This window comes from Perca fluviatilis, chromosome 1 (genome assembly GCF_010015445.1).
Source record: "Perca fluviatilis chromosome 1, GENO_Pfluv_1.0, whole genome shotgun sequence".
NCBI lineage: Eukaryota > Metazoa > Chordata > Actinopteri > Perciformes > Percidae > Perca > Perca fluviatilis.
In genome coordinates this window covers 24,664,235-24,675,459 of record NC_053112.1, presented here as the reverse complement: position 1 = coordinate 24,675,459, position 11,225 = coordinate 24,664,235, and the positions used below count along the sequence as shown (strand labels likewise).

Below are 11,225 nucleotides of genomic sequence, written 5' to 3'. Positions count from 1 at the left end.
TAATTTTGCTGAAGTTCTTTGAGTATATTTTGCTGATAATACTTTGGTATTAAATTTAGAAAATTCTTCACCTTTAAAGAATCGAAATACTTTCTCTACCACTGTTAACATGTGACAATGACACAGCAAAGCAAACTGAGATCATCTCAGCCACTGATATAAATATTACAACCTGGTGAAACAAGTTTATTTCTGATTCAAAAATTTTCATAGACAATCTCAAATACGCCTTCGTGCTGGTCTTGTGTGGGTTGTGTCATCTGTGGAGGAAGTAAAAGACAGGTCAACAACTGCTTTATTGTTTTCCATGATAACAGAATGTGACAAAGCACCTAAAGTTTACACTGACCGTTTCTTTGGGTTCCCTTTTCTTGGGTTTAGCTTTGCTTTGGTCTGGCTCTCTGTTGGCAGCTGAGTGATCCAGTACATCATAAATGGACCTGGGTCGAGGCTCTAGACTCTGAGAGAATTTCTCATATCAGTTTCCAACAATTATAAAAATTAACACAGCAGGGAAGGTGGAGGAGTAGAAAGATGCTTACAGCATAAAAAGACGTAGATGGAGCTGTTATTACATCCATGTTATCTTCCTCCATCTCTGTCTCCTTCATTTCTTCTGTGTTCTGCTTTCGTTTTCTATCGGTGTTTCTGCATTCAGTGGTGCACTTTTTCTAAATAATGTAAATTGAAATGCATTAAAAGGAAAATGAATAACAAAAACTGGATAACAAACGAACTAGACTAAAGCCGGTCTCTCTCTAGTTTTTTGCCTTTATTTTCAGTTAAGTATTTATTAACATCTTTCCATACACATTCAATCACATAGTCTTTACACAGTATTCTTTTTTACAATAAAAGTGGCTGGACTCGGAGTTAATTAAATGCTTGAATTTAATTATTTGTACCCAATGATATAGCTTTAGAACAGGATAGGTCAGCATTTAGACTCGAGCTATGAAACCCACACAGTCACTGACAGGATGAGGCACCATTGAGTGTGTTTTTGTGTAAGACTAAGTAGTTTCTGTTCTACAGATTGGACTCCAGTCCAGCCCAGTTTGTCTAGTTGCATTGTATGGTCAAAGGCAGCTCTTTTAATTAAATAATCCTTTGATTTTAAGAAGTTGCTTAGTTGCTGGTACACAACAGTTTGTAAGTTCAACTTTGGTTTATGGTTGCTTATCACACATGTATCTACTCTATTTTAAAATGTTGCTTGATGACAACTATCAAATAGTTGCCGATTCATTTTGTGTCGATCGACTAAATATAATTTGAACATTAAAAAGACTCAACTTCCTCTGGAGCTTCTGAAACTCATTTACATCACTGCCTGTTATAACAAAGCAACATTCTTCCGTTGCAAAATGCTTTTTTTTAACTTCTGCTATGAGCAGTACACATCTTACCCCATGTCCTCTGAAGACACACACTGAGCCAACCACACTGAAAACCAGCAGCACACCAGTGAAGACAGCGACTATGATGAATTCTGTGTAATCCCACATTACAAGATCCCTGTAGCCGTCACCTGGAAAACACCCACCATTCAATGTCAGTCTGTGCAGGAATGTTTTCATAACTGGCTGAAGGATTCCTCATCTGTCGAGCCAGTAATCCACAGTCTAAAAATATTTAAGATCTATGGACTTTTGCACATTTCAATATAAACTGAATTCATTGTCAGCATCAGTATTTGTCAACTAATGGCTTTTGACATCTATACAGTGATTCCTATTCTGGGGGTCGGGACCCTCCAAGGGGTCCCAAGATAAATCTGAAGGGACACAAAACTCTAAGGCCACGTCCACACGTACCAAAACGATCTTTTTTTTACCCGTCTTCCCTGGATTCGTTTCAAGAATAGTTGCGTCCAAACGAATCCACTTGTAAATGACTCAATACGCTACTTCATATGCCAGGCCTATAGGCAGCGCTGTTTCTGCTACAGAAATTCACCAAAAAACGGAGAAGAAGAGCATAGTCACTTCCACTTCCCATCATAACATGACTAGCTAGATTATAACTTTCTCTTAATACATCCGTGGACTATAATAACTTTCACCACTGCTCATTTTATAAAGGCCGCCGCAAGAAAACGTGTCTTTTTTTTTTTACGTTGTATAATGTGCTTTTGGATTGCTTTTTATTTTGCATGATTGCAGCCCGCTAACGTTAGCTAGCTCTAACATCGGCAGTCAAACAAACATCAATGATCCATGAATGATGTCTTTTTAATAATCTATACGTTTTTCTTGCAGTAGGCTTTCTACAATAAGCCGTGGTAAAAGTTACTATAATCCGTTCAAGGAGTTGATAAGCAGACAGATTAGCTAGCTAGTTGATAAGTTGTCTACTTCCACTTTATAAACAGATAGCCATAGCAGCTAACGTTAACGTTACTTCGCTGCTGGAGCGGTCAGCTGCTTTAGCGGTCAGCTGCTTTAGCGATGTTTAACGTTGGCTACATAACGTTAGCAATATATTTTGTGTAGAATCCAGAGGAAAGTGTCAGGGAGCAGAGACACAGTATTTAGATGAAGTGAGCTGGTTTGACCATGGAGATGGGACATGCTCGCTTAGCTTCACCGCAGTTGTGTGCGTCAGCGGCCGTGGGAGAGGGTGTAAAAGAGGGGTGTGGCGATGACATCATCAATACGGATTTGTATTCACCATCCATACGAAGCTAAACGAGAGCCGTTTTCGGATTTTTTCACCCTGAGACCAGGTTTAAAAAAAGTGCGTTTTCAGGCATTGCGTTTGCAGGATTCGTTTGGACGGTCGGCCTAAACGATGCAAAACGTGCGTTTGCACAAAAAAACGTTTCCGTGTGGATGGCCCCTCAATGTCCTTCAAATGAACCATCAGTTGATTGAACTGCTCACAGCTCAAGTGCAATCAAACGACTCATTGGAAACAAACAACATTGCCTCTGTGGGTTTTACAGCGAGTAGGTAGCTTGTTAGTAAACATTGTGTAAATAAGTGACCCCAACAAATTATGCGACTTCGTGCCAACCAGAACTTTGTTTTTGCTTGAATCTGTTGACACCTGAATAAATACATCTGCTAAAGACTGAACTTCCTGTCCTTGTCATTGAGTCTAGCGCTTAGCGCCGGCCAAGACGATTGTGATTGGTTTAAAGAAATGCCAATAAACCAGAGCACATTTTTCTCCCATCATGGAATGCTGTGTGGACTAGCCAGACCCTCCCCCGCAGCGCAGTGGAGGAAGGATTGGCAACGCGAGCCTGGGTTAACCTTGTCCATTTGCTATTGTTTTTGATGGCTGCTCCCAACTAGTGGCTTCACAGCAGTAGCGACTGCTTGCTAATCTACAACCTAACATGAGCTAATATCGACTCTGCCATATTTAATCAGCAGAGACACTAGCAGAAGTGGTCGCTATGGCAATGCACGTCCATTAATCTGGGTGGTAGAGATTCTGAAGAGGGGGTTGAATTTGTTTGGCAGTTGAGTTTAATTACCAACAATTTTCGCGCAGCATCGCTTACTGCACGTTTAAGGCTGTAATGGAGTGACTACAAAGCTATCAGTGGGTGTAACCATTTTGGAATAATGCACTAACACTCCCAAGTTGGAATAACTTTTTTTTTCAGTTTTCCGCTGATGTCGAATGAACGTAGCAGGAGTTTCCAGGCAATTTCTTCTAATTTGTACTAAGTTAAACATTTTCAACTGTCGCCCCTACCCTATTTCATGACACTGCTCAGTCTCATACTGAGTCCTGTGCTATCCCACAGTGCTTTGAGACAGAAAATGAAGAGGAGCAAACTTGCGCCACATCCAGTGGGTCTTCATCATTAGGTGGAGGAAAAGGTTGAGGACAGTCTTTTACAGAGAGCCCACACCTTGTTATAACCTCCAGTTTAAAGATCTCATACAAAGACAGAACTGAAGAAATTCAATAAAATCTGGTAACTGCTTCTTTACTTCCCTAAACATCCATTTTATTTCACATCCACTTCTTTTCCTACTCACCTCTCACACGAAGAAACCAGTACACCGTGGCTTTTTTATATTGGCAACTGTATTCTCCTGACATGGCCAGGTTTTTCAGCTTCAGTGTCAGTTGGACCCTTTGTCGCTGGCCAGTCGTCTCAGAGCTGTAGTTATAAATCTGATTTTCGAAAGGATCAGAGCACGTCAAGACGTATCTGGTTTGGTTTGCTGGTATCACCAGCTCACATTTAATGGCAATCTCTTCGCCTGCGAAGGCCACAAAGACTGTGCTTTCCAGTTCTGTGAGGGGACATAACATAGAGGTTAATATTTGAGCTGAAATGATTGGTCTATTAAGTCAATTATTAAGCAAAATGCTAAACACATGTCTAAACATCATTTGATCAAAATATAGTTTGGATGGCTTACCTAGTGTGCTCATTCCTGAGCATACAGAAAGGAAGAAAAAGACAAATATCCAGGTCGACACGAAAGAAAGATGCCAAACTTGTTGAGCTTCCATGTTGTGATCTTTAGAGATATTTCTGACTGTCTTCTTCATTGAGGTTGTTTCACATATCTATTCAGTGTTTCAGTTTGTCTTGGTACATAAACTGCAGCGTTGGGTTTCCTGTTTCTGCCAAAACTACTTCCTTAAAATGTTCTATTTTTCTTGACATTGACTCATTTGGGACAATAAAGGGACCTGAGCACTGATTACTGTAAAAGAGCCTTTACAACTCTGTTTGATACATGATGTTTAACATTAAAGCCTGAAAGCATTGTACACCACGAGGATACATACAAAGAATAAAAATGTAGAAAGGTGGCCCCCTAACTGGCTTTGTATTGTGTTACAGTAAGAGGAAATATTTCTGGTTGCATTATTCTGTTACGTCAGCCTCTGGATGTGAAGTGAAGTGCAATGTTGGATTTCCTCCACAGTGAGACAGTGTTGGAGAAACAAAACTGTCCAGTTTTGTTTATTGGGGTAAATTACTGTAAATTACGCGCACACCTCGTCATGTGGTTTTTAAAAGACAGATGAAGCAAAAGACTCAAGCAGTGAGAGTATTGTGTGTGTGTGTGTGTGTGTGTGTGTGTGTGTGTGTGTGTGTGTGTGTGTGTGTGTGTGTTGCGGTGTGCATGTGTGTGTGTGTGTGTGTGTGTGTGCGTGCGTGGATGTGCGTGGGTGCGTGTGTGCGTGTGTGTGTGTGTGTGTGTGTGTGTGTGTGTGTGTGTGTGTGTGTGTGTGTGTGTGTGTGTGTGTGTGTGTGTGTGTGTGTGAGAGAAGCTGGAATTCCGCTGAAGGTGACAAACTGCCTGTTGGTAATGTGAACCAGCTGTGGCTGATGGAAGTGACTTCTCCACAGCAGTAACTCTCTGTCAAATCGCTCTCTGAGGCTGCCAGGAGAGGCGTGGAGATGTTGAAGTGCAGCGGTTATTATTATCATTTAACCCCATTTGTTTGTCTGTTTTTTTTACTTCCACCCCTGATATGCCTCCCCTCTCCTTCTCTCTTCTCTCTCTACACATTTTTCACCATTTTCTCTCTTGGCAGCATTAGTGGCCAACTCTGACCTCATCTCAGCCACAGCATGAAAACAGACACAGAGAGCTAGAATAACATCTGGGTGCCAGTCAATAAAGAATAATTCATTCCATTTCATATCACGTCTCATAGTCTCCTTATCTGCCCTCTTTCCTGGGGAGTTAAGCATACAAATCCTTTATACATAAAAAAACAAACATTGTAAGAACAGCACTTAAAGAAGCACAACATAGAAGAAAATTCCTCCTAAATGCACATACATATTTTAACATATTTCAACTCCACCACATTTCAGTGGGAAACATACTTTTTACTTTGTTACTACATTGTCAATACTTCTGTACTTTTACCTAAGGAAGAATTTGAATCAGGACTTTTACTTGTAATGGAGTATTTCACAATATGTTACAGCAATGCTATTTTACTTGAATAGAGGATCTGAAAACATCTTAAAGTCTTGAAAATGAAATACTAAAAAACCCTTTTCAGAGTGTATATACTGTATATTTTGGCTTTGAGGTGTGTTTAGCCTGTGAGCTGCTTTTGTGGGGGTAAAGGGCAGACGGTGGGAAGCAGAGAAAGATGAAAAAGGTCTATAACTCTAGTTTTGAGGAGGAACTGGATCCTGCAGCAGAGTCAAATTACAGCATCGGACACATATACCTGTCTGTTCCACAAAGGGGTGAAGAAGAGGAGACCAAAACGGGGTAAATAATGAGAGTTATCTTAAAGAAGAGGACGTGCCACACATCTGGCAGCAGCTGGATGTCATAGTGTGTGCCAGAGAAAGAGTAGGAGTTGGGCGTGTGTTGGAGTGTAAAGAGCTCTCCACAAATAAGGAGTTTTTAAACTCAGGACTGAACCTGCCACACTCTCCTCCAAATTATATTACAGCTGCGAGACGAGGGTGGAGAGAGCATAAGAGAAGAGAAGAGAGAGCGAGAGGGGAAGAAATAAGTAGAAAAGACCAGGGCAGCGGCAGAGTGGAGAGGCGAGAGAAGCATCTGATATTCAAGCTTGATCGGAGGACTTCCTGCTGAGAATTGAAGCATCAACATAATTTTAAAGTTGTGAGTATCGGCTCATTTGCTCCTTTTTCCAGCCTGTGACGCTTCTACTACTGAACCGTTCTGCAAAGTTAAGAAATGTCGTTATTTCAACACAAACCACATTCATGACAGTGAAGGGACACTGGTTTGAGGCTTGATTGTTGTGTTGTTGATGTGTTTGTCTAGATGTGACACAAGCTGTATCAGATTATAGTTCGGCTAATTTTCACTGCGCCTTTGATCGGCCTCCAAATTCATATTCCCTGGAAACACTTATAGGCTAATACCTCAACAATGAGTCATCGGCTTATTATTGTCCGGTGTGATTCATAGACTTTGTCATATGGATGCAATCCTGATTTTTCTTTTTTTCTCCTCTTCTCTGGGTCGCCTGCTTTCACCTTCTCCTTTGTTTTTCCTCTCACACCTGGAGTCATGGGATTAGGCCATTCTGCTCTCATAACAGACACACGGAACTGACTGCCACACAACAAAAAGGCTACTTTCTTTAGGCTTCTTTTATGAATGGCTTTAAAGTTGAAAGACTTGAAGGAACCTCACTGTGCATGGACAATCCAACAGAAGGATTCAAACCATTCTCTTAAGTAAAAGAAGAAAAAATACCAGAGAGTAAAATATACTTAAAGTACAGAAGTAATTGCAGCGAAATTTAGTTAAAGTATTAAAAATAAAAGTATTCACCATGAAGAATGGCCCCTGAGTGCCCCTGGCTCCAGAGTGTTATGTTATTGTATTTATTATATCATATTTATTACACATTTTGTAGGCCTATTTAAAATCTGAATCTACAAAGTAACAAAAGTTGTCAGATAAATGTAAAAAGTAGAAGTAGGCCTATATCAAAACAGTACTGTAGCCTACTTACGTTACTTTCCACCACTGGATAGGACGTGTGCACATGAAGACTGTCCTTGTTTCACTTATTTTTTACCTAGCCTATTTCTTTTCTTTTGTCTCTTCTGCATGAAAAAGAAATACCTTTATCTGTTTACTTTCAACAGGCAACACATAAGGCTAATTTTTCTCTTTCATTCTTATCTTTTTTTCTAAAGGGGGAAGTGTCTGTCTGTTCGTAATGGCCCCTCCTTCTTTGTTGATGCTGCTGATGGTGGTTGCCATGGCAACTGGGGTGGATTTAGTCAGCGAGGAGAATGAACTGGATTATGGATACTGGAACTACAGAGAGGGAGGTAAATCACGAGCCTCCGTTTGATCATTTGACGTTCTAGAGATACGAGGCCTGTAAATCACTAGATGTCTGCAGTTGTAATTATAAAGAGACTTTATTTGTGAACTGAATGAAAAGCAGCAACTTCAGAAACTGTAGAGATGGGATGACCATTTGGATCTTAAAGTGATTAGAACACACGTGCTTATAATATTCACGAGTCTTCATGAGATCATTTTCTTTAAATCGAAGCCTGATGGTGTGATGGATGTTTTGGTTTCAGCTGATAGTGTCAATGTGGCCTCAGTGCGCAGTGTGACCAGAGTTTTAGACGCCTGGGGAAAACGCATCTTCCGTGAAATCAAGACTTTGCTGCACTCTCAGCCCAGCACACTGCTGCCTGACTACTCCAGGTAACTTTAACACTCTCTCAGTGAGGCTGTCTGACTCTGAGCAGTTAGATTGGTTTGTTCTGCTCCGTCACTTCTTCAGTAGGGTACATTTACTACGACTATCACCTGTGCCCATGTAGCCTACTACCACAGAGCCTGTAGTCCCTTCTGAGCAGCTTGTGTCAGCACAATCGTTAAGGTTTTATTTCCATTCATTGACATCTTTTTTTCCATTCATTTTATCCCTCCACATTGCCATATTTTATATCTGTCACTGTATTGTTGTTTTATTTAGCCTAAAACATTTAGGCTACCTGGCACAAACAGTGGCCTGTCATGTTTTAGTATTTGTATTGTAAGTGATTTTATTTATAACATCCGGGGCTGCAGTTGCTACTGACAAGACCAAGGTCATGTTCTTGGTATTTCAATTAAATTCAATATATTTCAATTCAATTCAAATAGGCTACTTAATCGACCCTCATGCATGGGGCAATTTGAGGCAAGCAGGTGTGCAAACATTAAAACACAGAAACAATTCATTCACATGCATAAAACAATCTAAAACACAAAATGTCATTACCTGAAGAAACATTCACAATCTACAAATAATTACACAAAAATTACACATGATGGGTTATGAAGGCTATTTCTGATTATTTTAAATTTAATTTAATTTTTGGATTAAATATATTTCAAATTAATTTGTTAATATTAATCAATTATTTTTCCATCAGAATTATATTCCTGGCAGTATATGGAGAAGTCTTTGGTGTAAATTTGATCTCCCTATCTGAGATACAAGTTCCTTCTTGACCGTGGAAACAGCAGTTGAAAAAATAAATATACCGATATCGATATTTCACATTAGTCTTCATTGGCAGTTGCCATAGCATTGCATATTTTCAAATAAAAGTAGGCTATATATAATATTTTTGAACGTATTATCATATAATTATATACTTTTTTAGAAGTCCTGATATTGCTCAGAATTGTTTTTTTCATTTACAACTTCATGACAACATGGACTTCTGCTAATGAAGATGGTGTGATATGATCACAAGTTCCATAAACAGCTTGAAGTCAGATTTTTTTAATGTCTTTATTTCATCCTGCCGCAAGCCTAATGTTAAAAAGTGATGTAAAATAATATGATAACAGAGTGAATGAGAGTGCAGGTGTAGCACATGAGCATGCTGTAATTGATTAATTCTCCCATTATAATCAGCCACCCTGTCACAACAATTGTTAAGATATATTTTTGTATTGTATTTTATTCTGTCTTATATATTAGTTTATAGGCTATATTATATTACATTATCTTTGAAGCCTCCTCTGTTCGTCCTGCAGGGTGCGCCCTCTGTCCGAGTCCGTCAACGACCTGTTCAGAGAAGTGTCCCTGCTGCGCAGGCGCATCACCGAACTCTCTCATCGCCTAGCAACCCTGGAACCGTTCCTCCGTCACCACGGCTACTGGGAGGTGGGGGAGGAGGAGGGAGGCGGCTTGAGAGGAGAGGTGGCGAGCCTGGCCCGGTACAGCCCGAGGACCCCGGGGGGAGCGGGTCCACCGAGGGGGAGCCGGGTGGTGAGGAGGAGACGGGTGAGAGTCCTGAAGAAAGGGGGAGTGAAGCTGCTTCAGAGAGAGAGCTAGACAGTGACACACTGATGGAGGGAGGTGAAGAGAAAGTGTGTGCGTGTGTGTGTGTGTGTGTGTGTGTGTGTGTGTGTGTGTGTGTGTGTGTGTGTAGTAGAAGTACAGAGAGAGCTTTTGCAAATATTATATAATGTAAGAAATCCATTTTTTAACTGTATAGATTTCATTTTTAAAAATAACAGCCTAGACATGACAATACAATATAGACACTGCTTGAGATCAGAGATGGTGATTATGTTTTGTATATCTTTAATAAACTCTTTTTATGATTAGCACATTTTTATTGTCTTAATGTAAGGACACACAGAACACAAACCTTCCTCAACACTATACATCTATATTATCATTATTAGGCCATACTACATCTTTAATCCGTTTCAGTGGATATTTCTGCACAGCAACATGATCAGAAAGTTTTTTTTTTTAGCTTTAAAGGGGAAATATGCAGGTTTTTTTTAGCTTAATTTACCTTAACTGAACAGCTTCGTGGTCAATGGAATGGTTATATGACTTTTTTCGGGTTGAGTGTTGGTTGTCTCGCTTCCCCCTAGTGCCTGTGAGTGGAAAAACCACCCTTACAACTTTCGGCTGGCGAGCCGCCTCAGCGTCAGGAAGTATTGCGTGATATCAGGTCTCGCGATGTAACAAATTGCTTCACGGCACTGCACACATACGCCCATTCAGGAACCGGCTAACAAGTTAGCGATGGAGTTTTTCACACTTTCGTCATGGCTGAGCCGGCAACAAAGAAGGGTAAGGAAAGGCAAGGAAAGCATTGTCGGAGGAACAGAGAAAGAGGAAACGGCAGACTGACCGAGCGTGGAGTGTGACACAAGTAAACATAGGAGCTGCCAAATATCTATTCCGAAGCTCTAGGGGGAGCATAGAGAAACCTGCGAGCAAAAAGCGAGAAAACAGCAAAGAAATGGCCAAAACTGCGTAGCGCCCCTTTAAAGTTAATTCTTGACATTGGAAACAGCAGTTGTTCCTCAGCAGAATTGAGTGGCCCACTTCTCATGGAGATGGTTCTGTTGTTATCACGGGATGCTTTTTTGCTTTTCATTTATTGGCACATGAAAAAATAAGTATTAAGTATTAAGCCATTGAAACGTGACTTTATAAAATGAATGGTCATTTGGGAAAACAGCCACATAAAACAAAGAAATATGTAAGAATTTTATTGTTTCACAACTGTATGGTTATATTATATATTTTGCCTGTATTAATTAATATGATTATTTCATTATGTGCTGTTTATTCAGTTAATATTGCACTTTGGGTCTCCATGACAGGAGATGTCAAGAGGCATGTACAGTGGATTCACCCTTAAAGGGGCACCCCACCTATTTCTTGCCTGAAGTTGGGGTTACTCGTCAGGACGACTACCCAGCCTGTACAAACAGTTCATCCAAAGTAACTACAAACCA

The 11,225-nt window shown here is 40.3% G+C and overlaps 2 protein-coding genes across 4 annotated transcripts; one reads left to right on the top strand and one right to left on the bottom strand.

The window, feature by feature from the left end:
• Positions 1-154: 154 nt before the first annotated feature.
• On the bottom strand, positions 155-4,740 carry si:ch211-243a20.4. Of its 3 annotated transcripts, none has more exons than XM_039821229.1 (6): positions 4,392-4,726; positions 4,002-4,262; positions 1,410-1,531; positions 543-671; positions 350-460; positions 155-260 (listed from the first exon to the last, which is right to left on the bottom strand). In XM_039821229.1, exons 1-6 carry the CDS (start codon positions 4,522-4,524, stop codon positions 198-200), a joined length of 819 nt encoding a protein of 272 aa, XP_039677163.1. In that variant the 5' UTR covers positions 4,525-4,726; the 3' UTR covers positions 155-197. The 3 variants fall into 3 exon arrangements, with proteins under 3 accessions (XP_039677163.1, XP_039677200.1, XP_039677259.1); XM_039821266.1 differs by having other exon boundaries at positions 543-668; positions 4,392-4,718; XM_039821325.1 differs by having other exon boundaries at positions 228-260; positions 350-453; positions 4,392-4,740.
• A 1,489-nt stretch (positions 4,741-6,229) lies between these two features.
• Positions 6,230-10,073, top strand: si:ch211-243a20.3 (uncharacterized protein LOC100151507 homolog). Its single transcript, XM_039821437.1, has 4 exons — positions 6,230-6,584; positions 7,637-7,774; positions 8,036-8,165; positions 9,495-10,073. The coding sequence occupies exons 2-4, from the start codon at positions 7,660-7,662 to the stop codon at positions 9,793-9,795; spliced, it is 546 nt and encodes a 181-aa protein (XP_039677371.1). The 5' UTR covers positions 6,230-6,584; positions 7,637-7,659; the 3' UTR covers positions 9,796-10,073.
• The last annotated feature ends 1,152 nt before the right edge of the window (positions 10,074-11,225 follow it).

Bases quoted from the DNA above. Each gene is read 5' to 3' on its own strand.
- si:ch211-243a20.4 (XM_039821229.1), bottom strand. From the start codon at position 4,524: ATGAAGAAGACAGTCAGAAATATCTCTAAAGATCACAACATGGAAGCT. The intron at 4,263-4,391 runs GTAAGCCATCCA...GTCCCCTCACAG, and splicing joins CTCAGGAATGAGCACACTAG to AACTGGAAAGCACAGTCTTT. The intron at 1,532-4,001 runs GTGAGTAGGAAA...GGTGTTTTCCAG, and splicing joins CTGGTTTCTTCGTGTGAGAG to GTGACGGCTACAGGGATCTT.
- si:ch211-243a20.3 (XM_039821437.1), top strand. From the start codon at position 7,660: ATGGCCCCTCCTTCTTTGTTGATGCTGCTGATGGTGGTTGCCATGGCA. The intron at 7,775-8,035 runs GTAAATCACGAG...TTTTGGTTTCAG, and splicing joins CTGGAACTACAGAGAGGGAG to CTGATAGTGTCAATGTGGCC. The intron at 8,166-9,494 runs GTAACTTTAACA...TTCGTCCTGCAG, and splicing joins CTGCTGCCTGACTACTCCAG to GGTGCGCCCTCTGTCCGAGT.